Source organism: Carassius auratus, chromosome 22 (assembly GCF_003368295.1).
Source record: "Carassius auratus strain Wakin chromosome 22, ASM336829v1, whole genome shotgun sequence".
NCBI classification, from domain to species: Eukaryota; Metazoa; Chordata; class Actinopteri; order Cypriniformes; family Cyprinidae; genus Carassius; species Carassius auratus.
The window spans coordinates 31381923-31404267 of record NC_039264.1 but is presented as its reverse complement, the minus strand read 5'-3'; the positions used below and the strand labels follow the sequence as shown (position 1 = coordinate 31404267).

The window sequence follows — 22345 nt, the reverse complement described above, 5'->3', positions numbered from 1 at the left end:
TGTGTGTGTGTGTGATTTATAATGTAATTACATGTGTTTCTATGAAAAATTGTGTTTGATTCAATTTGTGTGTGTATGACTAATTTTGAATTGCAGTAAATTTCTCTTCTTGAACTTAAAATTTTCGTGGTCCATCTGACCACATTTTCCTAGTTTTTTATTCAGCTGACATCACATCTAATGCTTATTTTTAAAATAATTGTGTATTTCAAGGCGTTTTTATCACCTGATGTTTTTTAATGTACACTTTCCATCCTGTAGTAAATCAATGAGCTCTTCACTCCTGATTCTCCAGGAATCATTTCCTGTGAGATCCAGCTCTATCAGGTGTGAAGGATGTGATCCCAGAGCTGAAGCCAAGAGCTTTATAGCCTTCTTCAGTGATACTGCAGTTTTGAAAATCTAGTAAATAGATTAAAATAAAACATGTAGTTGATTAATCAATTATTCTACACAGTGTCCTAAATAACGCAAAGTCCATAAAAATGTAAGCCCTCTTGAACAGTCTTCAATATACAAATGAATTCTAAAATCAAAACTGATGACTGAATGTGGAGACAAACACAAATAGACCATTAATTTAGCAGAAGCCAGAAACTTTATAACCTTCTTCTGTTACACTACATTTAAAAGTCTAGATCAAGATTGAAAATGTAACAAAAAAATATTTTTATACCTGTACAAGATTAATCATTAAAAATAAAAAAATTGGTTAACAGAAATTATCTTCACTTACTTCATTCTAGAAACTTCATTAATTTGTTCCTTGAACACATTAATTTAAACTGTTTAAAATAAAACTGATGACTGAATATGGTGGCAAGCAAAGGCCCAGATATCATTCATATGTTAGACATCAACTCACCTGAGTTTCTGTAGTTTACATTTCTCTCTCAGTCCTTCAGAGAGCAGCTTTACTCCTGAATCATGCAGATCGTTGTTGCTCAGGTCAAGATCCTTCAGACTGCTAGAGTCTGAATTGAGAACTGAAGCAAGATCTGAACAGCTTTTCTCTGTCAGGTCACACTTACAAAGCCTTGAAATAATAAACATACATACATAAAATACAGTGCAATCATTCAGTTGTAGCATAGTGCTCATTCAATAAATACTTATCTAAACAGATTATGTTTTGAGTCTAGATTTAAGTGTTGAAAAAGTTCTTAACTCTTCTTCCTCAGTTTGAAACTCAAGAGCAAAAATAACAAACATAACACTAAACTAGTTAATCAACTACTTTTATGCAATAAAATGTCTATTAAAAGATGCAAATAGTGATTTTTTTAAGTGCTTTGAGCAAAATATGACTTGTCAAAGAGAATTATTTAAAGTTCATTAGAGACCATATAGAGTGGCTATTAAAAGCTCAAATTAATAGGTGATGCCTTTTGCAAAAAGGTATATTCTTTTAGTTACTGGTGATGACAGTTATGGCAAAGAAAGCAAATAAAATAGTTAAATTAAGCATACTTGCCATATTTTAAAAGGAAATTCCATATTAGTCATTTATTGTACTATTATATTAAAAGTATACATACAGAAGATTTTATGGAATATTTAAAACATTTCAGAACTTCAGTTTTGGTTTACATCAAGTCACACAACTTACCTCAGTATCTCTAATTTGCACTTCTTATTCTTCAGTCCAGTACAGAGATAAGTCACCCCTGAATCCTGCAGATTATTATTGTTCATGTTCAGCTCTTTCAGGTTAGTTTCTGATCCAAGAAGTTTAGACAGAACTGAGCAGCATTTGTCTGTTAAATTACAATCATTTAGCCTATAAGGGAAAATAAATTACGTCATAAAATGAAATACATATGTGACATATAATTTGTTATATACAAACATTAAATGTTTAGTATTTTAAATAAACTGTAAATATATTAATATTTTTTTAAGGTTTTATGCCTTTATTTATATAGGACTGTATAGGTCAACAGGAACCGAAGTGGGAGAGAGAGAAGGGGGTTGAGATCAGGAAAGGCCAGAGAGAGCCGGGACTTGAACTTGGGACCCCACAAGCACAATGGTGGTAAATGTATGCTGTATTTAAATATACTTTTGTCGGTTTAATACCTTAACTAGGTCTTTCCTATTCCCAAATACTGTAACATCTTACTCGTACTGTGATGGCTTAATTAAACTTATGACATTTAAAATTATACAATTATTTACATTTTTGGGCAGTACTGTAGGTCCATCCATCGGAGAATCTTAAAGTTGATGATTTGAACACAGATTATGTACTGTAAGACTATACGTTAAATTAAGTTCAAGAGAAGTTTATAATAAAGAAGAGTGGCTTATAATTACTTTTTGTTTTTCAGTATTTTATACACCATATGGACTATTGCACTGCCACTGATATTTTTTTTTTAATTTTTTAATTAAATTTTATTTAATATATGGACCCACTTTATATAAGTGGCCTTAACTACTATGTAGTTAAAATTTAATTATTAATTTGGTACAATGCACTTATTGTGTACACACATGTTTTTACATTGTACTTATATTTGAAAAATATCTGCACGTAATTACATCTGTAATTAATTTTTGGTAATTACATGTATATTACACGCTGACCCATCCCTTACACCTTAACACACCCTTAAACTTACCCATACCACCAAATCTGTCCCTAACCTTACCTGTTTCTCACCTCAATAGCAGCAAAAAAAGTTGCAATGCAATATGACCACAGTAAGTACATTGTATTTATTTTTTTAAGTACATAGTAGTTAAGGCCACTTAATATAAAGTGGGACCTAATATATTAATTTAATGGGCCATATTGGAGGTTTACTTTTGTAAATAGTTAATGCAATTCTATGCATTTTTTCTAATGAAAATGTTGTATTGCATTATATTTCTCTTTCTGTTGATCCCAAATGTACAAGTTTCAAACATCTGTAGCTCATTTGATATGTTTAAGACATTTATCACCTGAGTATCTTTAATTTACAGTATCCATTCTTGAGCACATTAGTGAGCTGATTCACTCCTGATTGTCGAGGATCATTTCCTGCCAGATCTAGCTCTATCAGGTGTGAAGGGTTTGATCTCAGAGCTAAAGCCAGAGCTTTATAACCTTCTTCAGTGAAACTGCAGTTTGAAAGTCTAGGACAGAAAGACAAAAATAAATAATCAGTCATTCAAAAAAAAAAAAAAATAAACCTGATTAAACCCAAAAGTTAATTAGATTTCATTAATTTTATAAAAATATTTTGAAAGTTAATTGCAAAAACTGATAAATAACTATAGAGGCAAAAAAGGCACAGAGAACTTTAATTTGTTAGACATCAACTGAAATATTTAGTCAATGACAGGTGTGTGAAGGGACAGAGGCTCTTAGTCAATACTGCATGTGGAGTAGGCACATTTATCATAGAGGAAGAAAAAACTTTGTAGCACTAGTGGCGGGGTTGCTTTCTACAAATAAAGTGACAAGAATGTAATGAGAAACCACATGTCTCTGTGAGCGTAGCATCTTTATGGGGTTGCCCAAGCAGAAAGCGTGCTCAGAGTTCTCATACAGAGAATTACAGGAGCACCCTGCATGAGCCACATGTCACAAAATATGCTCTAATATCTTGTTGGATAGTGAAAGATTATGTGTATCTTTACTCAGATGCATTTACATTGTGACTGTGCCTCAGATGCTCTCAACAGGAACAGTCATTTATAATGGACTCACTATGACAGAGGTCCTATCAAGTTATCATGAGGTAACAGTATCATTGGAGAAAATTCTGATGAAATTGCAATCTACGCCTACTTATAAGGAGTTGGCTCCACCTATTTTGGCCAATTGGCTATAGGTTTGTGCAGCTGAATAAACGTTAACAAATCAGTCTTTAGTATTTAGAGGAAAACAGAGTTCCCCAAACAAGGTTCCATGCAATGTAACAAACTGTTCAAATGGACAATGATGATTACCAGATTTCACTTTCCTTTTTGCAGAAGATTAACTAGCTCTAACACACTGATCTGAATTCTGACTCGGTGCAGAGTAAGAAATGATCTAGCACCATCTATATATATGTAGATTCTAGTGTTGATACATCTACATCCAATAATTATAATCCCTTTACAGTTACTGTATTCATAATCCAAATTACAAGCATTCCAAATACAATTTCAAACCTTAGATTGAAGTCCAACAAAATCCAATAACAAAGATTTCAGTCAGTTTTAATGCTTCTCCTCAAGCTGGGTGAAGTTTGTGATAAAAAGTGTACAATGATTGGCAAGTCCCCTCTTATGTCCCCATCTTAATTCTTCAAATAGAGAATTCTTCAAATATAGAGAACCCAATGTTGCTCATGGCCCATTGCATACCTGTAGCACAATTGAAAGTATGTATCCTTACAAGATCAAGCCTGCTCTAATGTAATTATGAGCATTATACTTTTGATCAAGTCTGGTTTTTAACATATGGTCTGATTTTAATGGCTCTTAAATCATTGTTAGCTAGTTGCTGTTATCTTAAATTTAGATATTGTGCTTTTTAACATCTTGATGATAAAAGTTAAATCAAGCAAATTTTGTATACATATATGATTTTTGCACAGTGCCCATATTTCTTAAAGGAAATGGTAGAACAGGGAATTCATCTTGTGTATTTAATGATATCCAAATAATACACTGTCATATATTTTAACATATGGTCTGATTTTAATGGCTCTTTAATCATTGTTAGCTAGTTGCTGTTATCTTAAATTTAGATTTTGTGCTTTTTAACATCTTGATGATAAAAGTTAAATCAAGCAAATTTTGTATACATATATGATTTTTGCACAGTGCCCATATTTCTTAAAGGAAATGGTAGAACAGGGAATTCATCTTGTGTATTAAGTGATATCCAAATAATACACTGTCATATATTTTAAAGAGTAAAAATACCTGAAACATCAATTTCCTCGCAACTTACCTCAGTATCTCCAATTCACACTTTAACATCTTCAGTCCACTGCAGATTTTCTTCACTCCTGAATCTTGCAGATTATTATTGTTTATGTTCAGCTCTTTCAGACTGTTATCTGATCCAAGAAGTGTAGCAAGAGCTGGACAGCTTTTTTCTGTTAAGTTACAATCATTTAGTCTGCAAGGGAAATAAATAATGTCACAGAATTAGGAGGAAATTATACAATACATTTTTCGACATACAGATATGAAATATTTTCCAATTATTTTACATGAAACATAAACTACACTAACATAACATCAAAATCTATGAAATTTGCAAGATAAAATGAATCATGTTTACATAAAAATGGTTTATTAAGATAGATAGCTTTAATAACAATGAGTACTTGATGAGTGTCTTGAGGAGGAAATTATGGGGGTTTCATATTTTGAACATTTTACTTTATATAAGAAATACCATCTGCTGTATGATAAGCACATGATGAAAATATACTGACAATTTCAAGAGTGAATAAAAACTATATAACAGTCCTCATGGAGGAATAATTTAAGAAAAGATCCAGTCAGAATTATAATGCACTGATCCACCTGGTGAGACACAAGTTTGCATACACTTGTGGAACATCTAATTACACATTAAAAATGGTCTGGGAGTAAGAGAAAACATATGATACATTTGAAGTGTGAAAATGCAATAGAGAACTCAATTTTGTCCAGTTTTTGAGCACAAACACAGAAAGGACCTCTCAGAGAGTCCACAAGTACTGAATTTATTTCTCTTTTGCATCTTATTGCACTTGCAAGTACACACAAAATATATAAATTTATCAGTTTAGGTGAGTATTCACATAAATGCACAAAATTAATCCAAACAGTTGATGAAATATTGGAATGTGCATTAGTTAAATGGATCTGTGCACTCAGTTTTAAAGGGCAACATTTTTGTTGTTATCTGTGTAATTAATCTTAATTAAACAACAAGAGGCAGAGGGAAAATCATTTTACTAGCCTTAACACAGATTAATATTAAGACTATGACTGAACTACATACTACATAAATTAAATACATTAACAAAAACAATACAGTTATAGTTAGCTTTACACTTAAATGGCCCTGTAGTCATAAAAAGAAGAAAAACATATAAGGATATATGAAAAATGTAAAGTACACAGCAAAATCTCCAGTGTTCATTTAACCCTTTAGGCGCCAGAGGTTTTTTCCTAAAACGTTCGATTTTGACATCTTAATTTCAAAAGGCTATATCTTAAAATTTATAAAAGATAGAGACTTTCTGTCAATTATAAAAATATTAAGGATGACCCAATGTTTATGTAGGGATTTTATTTTCCCATCTAATTTGCATATTATGACGTCATATGGGGGTGGTCATCTTGAATTATAGAATTTTCATGAAAAGTCACATGTTTAAATGATAAAATGGAGCACTTCTTTCCCCCCAAAAAAAGTCCCTCACCTTCTGTGTGCTATATTGCACAATACTGAATGCTCAGGTAAATAGTAAGCAGTAAACAAACTGTGTAAATCATTACTAATAAATGGTAGAAACAAACCGAATGCTTGTAGCGGTTGGGAATTTCAATTTACTACATGCAGCAGGCACTCTGATTCCATGTATGGGGCACATATATATTATTCATATGACACACAAACACAAGTAGACAAGACCTGTTTAGTTCAAAAGCTATGCCCCGTGTCACATCGCCTCTGCTTCTGCTATGAGCAGCGCGGCCAGATCCTCGCGCACGCGCCGAGTGTGCACAGCTCGGACTACTGTCAGTGTCATTGCGACTCCCCACCTTGCCTCCTAACTGTCCTATGAATACTTCGACCTCGTCTAACATACCCAGTGGCATTAGACAAAGTCTCCACTACAATACTGTCACCGCGATTGCGGAGAGGTGCGGTTAGAAGACAAATATACATGTCTAGCGCGGTAAAAATCTCCCGCCTCGTCCCCGCAACAATAACACGCCTGCTAATTTCGCGATGAACACTCCGACCCCGGCAAACATTGTTCACACCTCTGACATTTGGCAAAGGACCATTTATTTACATTGGGCAAAGGATTCACCGTCTGTGCTTGGTGTAGGGCTATACTTTCACTTTCAATATCACCGTCATCTTCTGAATGCAGATATTCCTCTTCAGAATCAGTGTCCGCGAATAGAAGTTCCAACACCTCATTGCGGCTTTATTGAAGCTTTATTGATGCCATTAGATAATAATAATAATGAAAATAATAATAATCTAATGCCAATACTCGCTGACGTTGACAATATTGGTCAGATAAAATGGCTCACTCTCACACAAGCTCCGCTTTTTTTCGCACTGATTCAATGCGCTCTAGCTCGAATATTTTGTATAGGAGCATGACGTTTTTTTCAGTCAGAGATTAAGTATTACATGTCTGCTATCTGGTGCAGGGGAGGTTGCATGAAATTTGACACCCTATTTGACAAAATCGGCCGTTTTATTCAGTTCCGCATCTTGTCGAGTAAACTCGACCGTGGCGCCAAGAGGGTTAACACTCTGAGTGTGGACTCATATAAACTCTGAAGCAGTGTTAAAAGTAACACTGAAGCAGAGTTGAAGTTAATGAGATAATTAAGAAGTTAATTGAGTCATGATTGAACATTATTGAAAACACCTGATAACAAGCAGACTCACCAAACGAGAAAATCACAATTTGTGTGTCACCATTATAGTGGTCAGTGTTTGCTTTAGTTGGGATCTTGAACCTTCAGATGTTTACTTTGGACTTTGTGGGGCTGTGGTAACAGAATCATAACATACAGACCAGAGCAAAGGCAACCATGTGTGTTATTGATTGTGGTTTGAACTAATTGTCATGGAGTGACCTGAATGCGTGAGTTCAGATTTATTTAATGTATACATAAATTAAGTGGGGAAAAAAGATAGCAATCCAGCATTTTTTGGCATAATATGACATGTTTTTAAAAGTAAGTAAGTGACCATCAAAAAAGCATGTTTTAGCCAATAAAAACTCATCCATGGCTCCCATCATGCATTGCGGCATGAATAAATTATGAGCTGAACTGTCTTTTTAACTTTTTATTCTAACTAAATTTTATTTTTGCTGTTTATGTGAATTTTTTGTATCTAGTTTTGTGATGTTCAGAGTAGATCTGTTTATCTGGATATGCTGTTTGTCACCGTTGTTGAGATCCATACGCTGATTCTTGTTATCTGTGTGTGCCTAAAATAAACACTCTTTAATTAAAAAAAATAACAATAATCAGAATCACTTGCAAAAGATGGCTACAAACTGTATAGAAAATGCAGTCGCTTTCATTGTGGAATCAAAGCTGTTACAATCAATAATGGAAGTTTTATTTAGAGAAAACACTGTAAATTAGTTCAGTAACTCAGGTCAAACTACGATTACATTAAAACATAATCATCACCACCCGATGACTTTTGCTCTTGGCATGCAAATACAATTTTAAAAGTAAAAAGCCACAAGCCACGATCACAACTAAAGAAAACACTGACCACTATAATGGTGACACACAAATTATGATTTTCTCACTTGGTGAGTCTGCTTGTTAACATCAGGTGTCTTTAATAATGCTCAATCATATCTCAATTAACTTCAACTCTGCTTCAGTGTTACTTTTAACACTGCTTCAGTGTTTATATGAGTCCACACTCAGAGTGTTAAATTAACACTGGAGATTTTTCTGTGTATGTAAAATAATCAGCATAGAGCAATGAAGATAACCGCAAATGTTTCAAATTAAAAATGTTTCAAATAACTTTTTCAAATTAAAGCAAAACATGATAGAATGTATTAAATGCTTACAGAGCTCTTTTGGAGGTTCTGATGACAGATGATAGTCTAATGAGACACTCATCTGATTTCTTGAATTTCTGAAGTTCAAACTCCTCCAGCTCCTCCTCTGATGTCAACAACACAAAAGCCAAAGCAGACCACTGAGAAGGTGAGAGGTCACCAGATGAGAGACTTCCTTTGCTAAGATGGTTCTGAATTTCTTCCACCAGAGTTTGGTCATTCATTTCATTCAGACAGTAAAGCAGATTAATGGATCTCTCTGGAGACGGATTATCTTCTAATTTCAGCTTGATGTACTGAACTATTTCCTTGTAGTCCTGTTCATTGCAGTCTTGCTGTGTCAACAGTCCTCGTAAGAGTTGTCGATTGGACTGGAGTGACAGAGCGAGAAAGAAACGAAGGAAAAGGTCCAGATGTCCATTGTCACTCTCAAGTGCCTTGTCCACTGCAGTCTTGAGCAAATCAACCATGGCTTCATTTTTGTTTGCCTGTTCTGTAGAATCTTGAGCAAATACACTTGTTTTGTTTTTGTCTAGAAAAAGATGTGCATAAAGGGCTGCGATAAACTCTTGAATGCTCAAGTGAACAAAACAGTACATGGTGCCAACGATGATCCCTCTTTCCTCCTTAAAGATCTGGGTACACATGCTTGAATACACTGATGCTTTAGAGGCATTAATACCACAGGCTTCCAGATCTGTGTCATAGAAGATCAGGTTGTTTTTTTCCAGCTGATGAAATGCCAGTTTCCCCAATGAAAGGATGGCATCTTTATCCCAGGAGACATCTGGTGTGTATTCTCCATCATACTTTTTTCTGCTCTGCTGGATCTGAAAGCATAGAAAGTGTGTGTACATTTGTGTCAGAGTCTTGGGAGTGTCTTCAGCGTTTGATTCCTGCAGTGTTTTAGAGGAGTCACCAGCCTCATTGTTTTTCAGGTTTTTTCTTTTCTCCTCTAAAATGTTTTGAAAAACTGTCGCTGAAATCCAGCAGAAGACTGGAATGTGGCACATGATAAATAGACTCTTGGATTTTTTTACATGATCAATAATTTCTTTGGCCTGATTCTCATCTGTGAATCTTTTTTTGAAGTACTCCACCTTTTGTGTATCACTGAATCCTCGTATCTCTGTCAGCCGGTCTATATAGTCAGGAGGAATCTTACTGGCAGCTGCTGGTCTGGTGGTGATCCAGATGAGAGCAGAAGGAAGAAGATTTCCATTGACGAGGTTCGTCAGGAGAACATCCAGAGAGGATGGTGATAATATATCAGCCCGTGTCACATTACCACCAAAGTTAAGAGGAAGACGACATTCATCCAGTCCATCAAGGATGAACAGGACTTTAAATCTATTTCTTCTTGTAAGGTTAAGTCCTTTAGTCTCTGGAAAAAACTGAGTTATAAGGTCCATTAAACTTAGTTTTTCTGTCTCCTTTAGGTTCATCTCTCTGAATGGAAGAGGAAACATAAAACTGATATCTTGATTTTCTTTTCCTTCAGCCCAGTCCATAATAAACTTCTGGACCGAGATTGATTTTCCGATGCCAGCAACTCCTTTTGTCAGTACAGTTCTGATCTGCTTGTCTTTTTCAGGTGCTTCAAACAGCTTTGTGCATTCAACTGGTATCTCTTGTGATTCATGACGCCTGGAAGTAACTTCAATCTGTCTTACCTCATGTTCAATATTGACCTGTTCACTACAACCCTGAGTGATATAGAGATCTGTGTAGATGTTTTTTAGAAGTGTAGAGTCTCCTTGTTTTGCAATTCCTTCAAACACGCATTGATACTTATTCTTTAGGCTACATTTTAGCTGATGAATGAAAATGAGATCATCTAAACAGAAAAAAAATAAAAATAATAATGTTTCAGTCCATTTTCTTTAAGTCATTCATAAGCAAGTTTACAGAATAAAATTTGAAAGCAGTGAAACCAGTGCCAAGTTCTACAAAAGGTGGCACAAGAAACAGATTTAAAAGGTAATTTAATCATAAAATGACGTTTTTTTTTTTTTTACATAAATGTGTTCCGTTGCTAATAATATTACATGCTTATTTCAATGTACATTTGATAGTAAAGCACTAAACCTGAGTAGGGAAGTATACAAAATCGACTCCTAATAATAATGTGCAAAATCTAATTTTGTGTTTTTCAAGGCACTTTGTGACTTTTCTTACTTCTTACACAAAAAGTGCAAAACTTTCACTGGTTATAGTAATTTATTGTCTTTTTAAATTTTAAATATGTGTTTGTTTACTACAAAGTATATTTTAATCATCCCATTAAAAAAATTACATCAGTTTTAGATCTTTGAAGTGTGAAATACTTGCAAGTCATTGATACATCAAAGTCAATGCCTTTTCACTTTCAAAAGGTCATAAAAACAATGAAATGAAGTATGTAATAACATTCAACTATTTCTGACAGAACACCATGGTAATAGTCAGCCTAACTACTTCTGGTTTTCTCTGTAAGTGCTGTTTGATCTGTTTATAATGGAGAATTTTTGCAGAATTTGAATGCTTCTCACGAGATCTTGCAGCAACCTTATTAATTTTAGTTTGGACAAAATTCAAATGTTTCTCTCTGGATCTTGCAGCACTGTGCATTAACATTAGTGTCAATCAACAATGGTTCCCGAGTAAACCTGTTCTAAGCTTGGACCAGTTTGTATGCACTGTGCTCATTTATTAGTCTGAATTGATAAGCAGTTCATGTTGCACAGCTGAAATGAGTACTGCAGTTTTGTTATGCTTTTGATTTGTATGCCGTTTGATGTTTCTAATATGCAACAGAAATGGAGGCGCTTAGTATATGGGCAGTGCAGTGGACAAAATTTAGTTACACAGGCAGAAAATGATGATCACAAAATATGACCATTTGGTCGCAGTCTGGAGCCCTTCTAAATGACAATACTGTATGATCAGAAGTCTCTTACCTTCTAGAGTATCAGCAGCTTCATGTTGCTTCATCTCCCTCAGGAAACAGAGTGTGAGCTCAAGAGCTGCTTCTTTGATACTACATTTATTCTCATTAAAGTCCTTCACAAAGTCTTTCTCTTGTGTGCCGTCCTTTTGTAATATTTTCCTAAATCGTTCAAGCTCATTCTTCAGGAAATTTATTATTTTGTTCTCAAGCTCCTGAAAAAAAAGACTGAATTTCAACCTAATTGTACACCCATATTATGTCAAAGTATTTCTAAATGTAATGTCTTTGTTCAATAACATATTTAGAAACATTAAACACTTTTCTTACCTGGAAAATCCCTAAGAGATTGTCTTTGAAATTCTTGTGGTTACTGTGAGTCTGGAAGTCTGAATCTAATGTTCTGTAAAAATAGAAGAAAATACTGCATTTCCAGGTAAAATATTACAGAAATACCCTGACTGTTACATTTATGAACTCTCTGTTTCCTTATTTGGTCACCTTCCTCCTTGTTTTGGTTAACTGATCATTCCCCACCTATCTCCAGTTCCCTCATTATCTTCTGTGTGTTTAAATACCCGTTCTGTTCAGTTCCTCATCGTCTGTGATTGAATGTGCATCTGTATGTGAATGTGAGTGTTATCCTGAGATTGTATTGTATTGTAAACGTTATATATTGTCTGTATTATCCTTCTTAAGTAAACTCCTCATTTGTTCCATATCATCCTCTAGCACCTTAGTCTTTCGTTTAGCACTATACCCATTTGTAACAGAATCACGGACCAAACAGTATAGTTTAGTTAGCGGCGTTTTTCTTTCTTTTAGTTTTTTTCTTTTTTGCCCTCTTCCGGAATGGCCATCCCAGCAGTCCGTCTTCTATGCCTGGAGCAACTGGACCGTTCGCTGGAGGAGCATACCAGGGACTTTCTCGATCTGGCGTGCCTTACCCACTTCCCCGACCGCTCGCTCTCCGACTGACCAGGTGTGTGAGCCAGCAACACCATGCGTCGTGGGAATCTTAGTGGAGATCGAGGGCATGGAGGAAAGCCCTGCCCACAATTCCGCGACTGAGAGTGAGCTGTATTCGGTCTCGGGAAATAATATGGAGCAACTTATGGACCTTATGGACTGGTCTATGGAGGTAATCCCTAATTTTCCTGTTTCTCCACTGGTTCCGTCCAGCCCTGATCCCAGCCCAGCCCTACCTCCATGCTCCCTCTTCACCTGCTCCTTGCCTGCTCCTCGCCCACCTTCAGAACCCCCACCCTCCCTCCGCTGGTATTCCTCTTGCGGTGCGAGGACGCACCTTTCCGGGAGGGGGCGAACTGTTACATTTATGAACTTTCTGTTCCCTTATTTGGTCACTTTCCTCCTTGTTTTGGTTAATTGATTATTCCCCACCTGTCTCCAGTTCCCTCATATATATATATATATATATATATATATATATATTTAAAAAAATCATAATACTTATTCACTGATAAACTTTCCAACACAGTCTGTCTGACCAAAAGTCTGAAACACTTGAAATACCTTCCGGCAGATTGTGTTTTTTTGTCACTGAAGTCCAGTGGTGGATCTCTTGATTGGTCACTCTTCACAGACATAGAGCTGGATACAATTGAGCCTGGTCTGACACTAATGACATAAAATGCATAAAGAGAGAGATAAAACTCTAAAACAGAGGCGGTCTTTCAGCATCATTTACTAATGTTTAATCTTTATTTTCCATGAAAAATCTGCATCTTTGTCTATTAGTGACTGCCTGAGTAGATGTTTTACTGAAAGAAGCTTCAGAATGAGGTGAATATTGAAGACCAAATATTGTAGTCAGTCATTTATTTTAAGTTTTCTTCAGTAAAGTTATACGGTATTACATATTAACGCTGTGGACAAATAAAGCTATAACACTATATTGTAAAACACATGAAATACCTTCCAGCAGATGGTGTTTTTTTGTCACTGAAGTTCAGTGGTTCACGTCTTGATTGGTCACTCGTCACAGACACAGAGCTGGATACAAGTGAGCCTGATCTTACACTGATGACATAAAGAGCAGAAAGAGAGGGATAAAACTTTAAAACAGAGGAGGTCTTTCAGCATCATTTACTAATGTTTAGTCTTTATTTTCCATGATGAATCTGCATTTATGTCTTTTAGTGACTGCCTGAGTAGATGTTTTACTGAAAGAAGCTCCAGAATGAGGTGAATATTGAACACCAAATATTGTAGTCAGTCATTTATTTAAAGTTTTCTTCAGTAAAGTTCTACAGTATTACATATTAACGCCGTGGAAAAATAAAGCTATAACACTATATTGTAAAACACATGAAATACCTTCCGGCAGATGGTGATTTTTTGTCACTGAAGTTCAGTGGTTCACGTCTTGATTGGTCACTCGTCACAGACACAGAGCTGGATACAAGTGAGCCTGATACTACACTAATGACATAAAGAGCAGAAAGAGAGGGATAAAACTTTAAAACAGAGGAGGTATTTCAGCATCATTTTCAAATGTTTAATCTTTATTTTCCATGATGAATCTGCAAGTATGTCTTTTAGTGACTGCCTGAGTAGATGTTTTACTGAAAGAAGCTCCAGAATGAGGTGAAAAAATGATCACCAAATATTGTGGTCTATCTTTTATTTGTAGTTTTCTTCAGTAAAGTTCTATTACATATTACTGCTGTAGACAAATAATGCTATAACACTATATTGTAAAACACATGAAATACCTTCCGGCAGATGGTGATTTTTTGTCACTGAAGTTCAGTGGTTCACGTCTTGATTGGTCACTCGTCACAGACACAGAGCTGGATACAAGTGAGCCTGATACTACACTAATGACATAAAGAGCAGAAAGAGAGGGATAAAACTTTAAAACAGAGGAGGTATTTCAGCATCATTTTCAAATGTTTAATCTTTATTTTCCATGATGAATCTGCAAGTATGTCTTTTAGTGACTGCCTGAGTAGATGTTTTACTGAAAGAAGCTCCAGAATGAGGTGAAAAAATTATCACCAAATATTGTGGTCTATCTTTTATTTGTAGTTTTCTTCAGTAAAGTTCTATTACATATTACTGCTGTAGACAAATAATGCTATATTGTAAAACACATGAAATACCTTTTGGTAGATGACTTTTTGTTCTCACTGAAGTTCGGCATGCCACCAGACACAGAGCTGGAGACGTATCATAAATTTAGACACTTTTTAACACATTGTATTATAAAAATAAAAATTTTATACTTTTACAAAACTACTTAAGTGCTTTAATGCTACAATACCTCTACTTTTAAACTAACCAGCCTCCAAAAAAAAAAAAAAAAAAAAAATTCAAATCCCTGCTGAGGGAAGGAATGAATAACTTTGAAAATTATGACTTTTCTTTACAGTTTTAAAATATTTATCATCTACTGGCTACACTTTGAAGGTTTAAAAGTCCATACTTTTAGTCATTTGCAGTATCTAATGCCTCAATCAGTTAACTGCACTGATAAAATGATTTGTTCATAGTCCCAAATGCACTATGTTATTATTAAGTTTGTCTGTCCATAAAGCTCCGTTTACCATGCAAAGATGAAACATATTTGAATTAATAAATCAATGACGTAATGAATAAGTAAGTAAATAAGTACATAAATAAACAAACTAACCTCTGTTTTAAAGAGAGACGCATCTCAGACGGCGAGTCATTTCCTCGCTCCTCTGACATATTGCAGCTTGTATACAGTCAGCTGCTCAGTATGACCTGGAGAGAATATGTAACTGAGATCAATAACATAGCAGTAATAATATATATATATATATATATATATATATATATATATATATATATATATATATATATATATATATATATATATATATATAATTTTTTATTTATTTATTTATTTTATTTTTTTGTAAATTTCTTTATAACTTTTGACCACATGGTGGCACTGTGCCCAAAATTGTTGGCCGACACCTATAATGGCTGACATGGGGAAACTGAACATCATTAGACTCTGCATGAGCCACTGAATCTAAACAGACCAGTTTTAGTCAAACCATTCAGAAGTTATAAGCAAAAATATGCATTATCTCCTGACCACTAGGTGGAACTATTTCGTAACACTGTCTCAAGTCATGCTTGTTATAACACACAACAAATTTAGTCTCAATACACCTTAGTTTTGCATGATTTTCGTCAAAATTGTTCATGTGACATTTGAGAACGGGTGGATGAATCAACTTTTTGCCAGCATAGTCTGAAGATGATCTAGAAAATGTACGCTTTACACTTTGCATTTAGATCGTTAAAAAATAGGGCCCACAGTCTGCTTGTTACGATAAAAAAAAATTAATAAATCCATAAAAAATAAAACCTTAATACAGTCACATTGCTATTAGGGGTGTGACGGTTAGTATATAACCGTGAGACCGGCGGTTATAGTTGAACACCGTCATTAGAACTCTATAACCGCAAAAACCGTGTCATTAAAATATTTTTTTACAAACATTTTTAGCAAAAATTATTTTAATTTTTTAGATAGGATCATAAGATGCGCAATATATTGGGAGACATGTTTTTTTCCACTTAATGAAGTTTTGTAAATCGTCAGACATGATATTTAGGCCTACCACTTCATAAAATTTTGCTTTGTAGAAACTTTTCTTAAAAACGAATTTCGTTTTGTACAAATCTTATCTTAATTTTAATAAATGTTTCATCAACCAATTGCATGTATTTTAATAAATAAAAAGCAAAATATAGCAGACAATGATAACCGTGACATGGAAGCACCAGCGCGCCGCGTTCACTTGCACTGCACTGTGAACTAGAGCGCATCTCATCGTAAATGAAACTCAGCTTAGGCCTATGCCTCATTAGCATTAAATATATTTGCTGCATCCTTTCTAGAACAGACAATGGCTTTTTTTGCGGCTCGCATCAGCAAAGCATTGCATCGCCATAGACCGCAAAATAATCAGTGGATGGCGGGCGGGTGCGGCTTTGAAATTTGCTCTGATTTCCGCGAAGCAGAAAACGAGGACGGAATCTCGAAATCCAGTCATGAAAATGAAAGTTGCATTTTAATATGGACAGTCATGGAATTTGCCAAAGTTAGCATAAAATAATCAAATCAAATCTCCATATGGACCATCTGTAAATGTTAAGCCGCAAAAGTTGTTTAAAATATAAATCCGTGTTCTGCGCGTCTCTGTGTGAATTAATGAATGGCAGAGACGTGCAGGTTTGTTTACTACATAGACTGAAGCGCATGACGCTTGCATTAATTTCAGCATCTGAGCTTCAGAGTTCTCTCTCCATCAAGCGATCTGAACTTTTCAGTTCATCTCAATGGACGCACAGCGCACCTGTATTTGATGCTCTGTTAACTCTTTGTGAAGGCGCATGACTCACCGTCACTTTATAACTGATAGCGCTGTTTCTCACACATGCAAAGAGAGAGAGAGAGCGAGAGTCTTACCACGCTTAAACAACACGCTATATGTAAACTATTCTTTGTTGTCTTCTCCTGTCAAAATAATGGAGTTCATTTAGAATTATTCATATTCATGGCAATGGCTTTTTTTGCGGCTCGCATCAGCAAAGCATTGCACATTTGACTCACGTCATAACCGTCATCACCAATTCTGAAACCGGCACACCCCTAATTGCTATATACAATATTCTATATGATACAGCCCATGAACACTAGATTTTATACAGGTGTTACAATAAAGATTTTGTAAATGGTGCTCATCAACCAAATATTGATAATGTGGAAGTTACTGCCTTTTGCCTTTGTGCGACTTCTTACGTTTTGCTGACAATGCAAAGACAGTGTACATTAACTTCAAAATAGGGGTAAAAATCTAGTTTGAACACATTTTTTTATGGTGATAATTTTCATTACTTAAACATCGAATTGTTAAATTTCCAGTGTCATGCCTATAATTAATTTGGCTGGACAAGTAATACACTTTAAAGTCGTTTTTCTCAGTTTCACACTCTTGCGAGTTAAGGTCTTTTGCCTTTGTAGGGCAGATTGGACTCTGGTCATTGGACACTTGTAGCACTCTATAGAGTTTTGTAGACAGTGGTGGTTTTAAGCATGGGCAACAGGAGCAACCGCCCAGGGGTGCTTCCCAAAAGCATATTAGCAAATTGTGTTCAAAGTTCCATTAAACTCTGTTGGTAATGAAAGAACTTGTGACCATAGCTGCTTTGGGAAACACACCCAAGGGGACATCTTGCCAGGGATGACACAGGACGCCTGCAACAAAAAAAAAAAAAAAAAAAAAAAAATGGAATGGAATGGAATGGAATGGGCGATCATGTTTTTACCACTCATATGCATAGAACATCATTACTGTGTCGGTCAATTAACCTGGTCAGGACTCAGACTGTGCATTTGGAGAAGTACTCTCTCACTCTCTCGCTCATTTTTATATTTATAAATATGATATAGCAGTTAAGCAACGTGACATGACCAAGAGAGTGCATTTTTACCTAAAAACAGTTTTACCTGATTTTTACAACAGTTCAAACAAGTAGTTAACATTAAGTGAATTTTTAGACACAATATTACTGTTTTTGCTTCAAATTTTAATTAATTTAGATGAGTCAATGATTCAGTTACCTTTTTTTAAAGGGGTCATATAATGTTGCAGTGTGTTGTGCAGTGTGTTGCAGTGTGTATACGTGGTATAATTTTCACATTATTTTCCACATACTGTACATTATAGTTGCTTCTCTCTGGCCTACTTTTATGAAATGTGTTCATTGATCATAAAAGCGCTAAAAAGCAACATGCTCTGATGGGCAGATATCCAGTGTGATCTGATTAGCCTTACCAGAAGCATGTGACGGAAATGTTACACCCCTTACCACATTTGGAAAAAATCAGTTTCCATGCAAGTGGGGGTGGCAACAATACTACAGCAAGAATAAAAGTTCACCTTCTTTCTTTGCTTATGCATTTGGAAAATGGTATGCACATCTTCTAACATAGTGATGCAGATATGTGGGAGCATGTTTATTCCATTCCAAGGACAGAGGGAAACATGAAATTGCATCATATGACCCCTTTAAAGACAGGAACTTGCTTAATTCTTAAATGAATCAGCCATCTGAACAAATCACTTTAACAAATTACTTAATTTCTCATTTAAAAGTTTCCCATCGTTGCATTTCGTTTTAATTTCTATATTAAAAACTGATTTAAAACACTAGGCTCATAACATTATTTATGCTGTTGTAATTATATGGTGTGAATGCATTCATTCATTCATTTCAGTTTTATGAAACTGTCTGTGTAAACGCATCTAAATGATTTAATTTGATCTGCAACAGTCCTTATTAAGCATATGTTTAGGAATAAATGCCCTTTATATAGGCAAAAATTATCTGGGAATCAATTTAAGTAAATTTTAGTGTGCGGTAACTTTAATCATATAAAACATATCTTCCCAACTACAAAATTTATTCCAGTGGGAAAGCTAAATGGCTAATTTTGAGAAAAATAAAATAATGTCAAGCCCCAGGTGCCATGTCATTAAATTTAAATTGTAAGTTATGTATAGTAAGGATCCACCCAGCGGTCCAAAAGCAAAGGCCAGCAGCCTGGTTAAAAGTTGAATGCGTGTTCAGTCTTTTACATGTGCTTCTTCAGAGTTCACTTTTAGTTTCTATTTCAGTTTTACTCAGGGTTCAGTCTGACCCTAATTTTAAGTGATCACTCAATTTAGACTGTATTACTAATCAAAAGATGATTACAAATATCAACTGTTTATTAATTTAAATATTTGATTAATCTGGAAATCCCATACTTTCAATTATTTGTTCATTGGGGACCTAATGTCTCATTTGAGCCTTGCTTAAGCAAACAAACAATGCTCCTATCATTCATGAGCCTTCAGTTCAATTCAGAAAAAATAAAGCATTTGTGAATCACACTGTAGCAACATGTCAATTCTATGATCCTGTACATGAATCACTGCAGCTGTATGGGAAACAGCCAAGTGTTCCACGTGGGAGTAAAAGAAACTCATTAAAGTCACATATGTAACTTTGAATTACTGAATAATTCCAATGTTACCGTTATAAGACATATATACAAAATGCATAGCATCTATAACCTTCTACCTAAGTATTTCAAAGAACACTTACAGCAAAGCAATCATGTGTTTTAGAACAAACTTATCTAGCCTATGTGCACATGTAGTACACAAACCATAAAGTGTGTTCATAATGAGCATAATGTGTTTAACACAATTACTCATTTGAAAAGAAAAAGAAACGCATACCTGACAGAGAGACACAGCAGTGAGTTCTAGTGCAAAGTTCCAGAGACTCAAACACACTGCGTGGGGGTTTTCTGACTACAGAATCCCGCCATAGTGTTTTGTCACATCACTTATATTCTCAGACAAACAAACAAAGAAAGTGACTACTGTGAAATTGAGACCATTTTACCAATCGCACATTGACCTTTAGAACGATACTAAACACGAAGTGGGAAAACAACAGATTCACAAGATACATGATATGTGGAATATACAGATTCCTACTGAACTTTGAGTTTGAACATGAGAGGCAGAGAAGGCAGGGGGGAGAAGGAGATCATTTCTGCAGCTATCACTCATATATTTTGCTATATTTATGTAAAATTCATTTCATTTTGGAGTTACAGAAGGGGTGGTTCGCTCAGGACACCAGAAAAGCTACCGCCACTGCTTATGAACCAACACAAAATCTTAATTTTACCGAGCTGCCACAAATTTGTACATGTTGATTAATGATGACAGTGAGTTTGAGAAACACAATTCTAAAGCTTTTATAATGCCTACAGTAAATGGGCTGCAGTTTTGAATCTCCGGTAGTGTTTAAAATGATTATCTGAAACAGACCCAATCTTACCTTTGTTCACTGTTCTCCAGCGAGTCCTTTCCGTGCTCCTCTGACATAGACCTACTGCAGCTGAACAGCCATTCCAAACAGCTCAACACAAGTTAGCTCAACCTGGACAACAGCAATACATGTGTTTGAGAACTGTAACTGCAGGTGAATATATTGAGAAATGGTGATTTGGTATCAAACTAAACTTTCTGTATTGCAGTTTTACACAAAATTACACTCACATTTACTCATGACCAAAGAACCATAGTCCTTTTGCACACATCATGTAATCATGACCTCACGCTCACAATTTATTCTAGGCTACTAATTTCAAAAGCGTCCACAATAGTTGACAATTTGAATAAATGTAGGATATTGTGTTAAGTGAACTTAGACATTCTGTTTAATCATAGCTGATATTTGTTACATTAATTTTTACACAAAGACATACAAGCATCATTGGCCGAGTGCTTGGGTTCACTTACCTGAAAAAATTATTTGATATTGCATCATAAAACAACAGCCTAAATTAAAACAAAATACTTTTTATAAATGGAAAAAAAAAGTAATGCATTTATAAAAGGATTTACTAACAATAAATAAAAAATGTTCTAGTACAAAGGTCATGAGCACCAGTAACAAAGCACATGCAGAATGGTTTCTTGCCTTTCCGAATAGTCACATGGTACTCGTACATCCTTTAAGAGTCTACAGTGAAAGTCTGTGGTTTTCCTGCGGGGCTGGCCCTATTTTTGAAACTGTTCACGTGGGTTAAACGTTTTCCATTTTACATAAAATACTTGTATTGAAATGCTAGATGTTTAGGTTTGTGAAGTAGCTCTCAAGTAGGAGATTTTCAAGACTGGGATGTTTAGGTGCCTCTGAATTGCATTATCCTGATGATTACGTTTAGTTTGTCTATCTATCTATCTATCCTGTATATCTATCCCTATTAGATCTTCTGACTATTAAATGGAATATCCGCTTGTCTGCAACACTTTCAGTTTCTTTTACATCGATTTTTTTGTTTGATAGTATGCTTAAAGATACAAAAAATGCTGATGTTACAAAATTATGGGAGTCTTTTTGATGGCAGTATTGTCAGCAAGCAGAAAGAAAGGAAGTTGGAAAGATTTATTCTCTATTTGTCTATATTACATATTTGTACAATGTTGTACAATTTTATAGACTAGTCATGTCCGGAACCAATAACTCATTTTCACCAGCTGAGGTCAGTGTCACAGTTCTGAGCATCAAAAGTCAGATCATACAGTCGTCTTTGCCCTAGCAATGGCTCTTTAATGTTTAAAGTTTTTCATAATATTTCAGAATTCTCTGCACTCACTTTCACTTTCAATTCTAAAGGTTCTTGACTGGAAGTCGTGCTTTCTTGCTGTTATTTAGATCTAGCTCTGAGTGAGATGCTTGTATCTTCCTAAATGATCTGTTCCTGTTTCTAATAGCTATTCCACATTCACTATTTCACAATGGAACTGCATTTCAATTCTAGTTGCCTTCCCAAGTCCGAGCACCAGACCCTAATGTATTTGTACAAATTATCTTCTATAAAAGTGTCATAATAAAAGGGTTTGACCACACACACCCTGATCAATCTAAATTCTGAGTCAAGCTGAATAAAACTAATAGGAATTCATTATTAAATTTTTTTTTAAAAAAATAAATGAAAAAAAAAAGATTTTCGCAGTGCTCTGTTTGTAAAATAGGCATATCAAATCATTTTAATTTGCTATAAATGTTCTCTTGT

General features: G+C 35.0%; 1 protein-coding gene across 1 annotated transcript; it reads right to left on the bottom strand.

The window, feature by feature from the left end:
- Positions 1 to 532: 532 nt before the first annotated feature.
- Positions 533 to 20718, bottom strand: LOC113040579 (NACHT, LRR and PYD domains-containing protein 3-like). Its single transcript, XM_026198882.1, has 15 exons — positions 20602 to 20718; positions 15350 to 15444; positions 14820 to 14876; positions 14430 to 14534; positions 14032 to 14136; positions 13630 to 13734; positions 13228 to 13332; positions 12025 to 12097; positions 11708 to 11909; positions 8778 to 10605; positions 4937 to 5107; positions 2950 to 3123; positions 1610 to 1780; positions 866 to 1036; positions 533 to 545 (listed from the first exon to the last, which is right to left on the bottom strand). Exons 2-15 carry the CDS (start codon positions 15406 to 15408, stop codon positions 533 to 535), a joined length of 3339 nt encoding a protein of 1112 aa, XP_026054667.1. The 5' UTR covers positions 15409 to 15444; positions 20602 to 20718.
- Positions 20719 to 22345: the final 1627 nt, after the last annotated feature.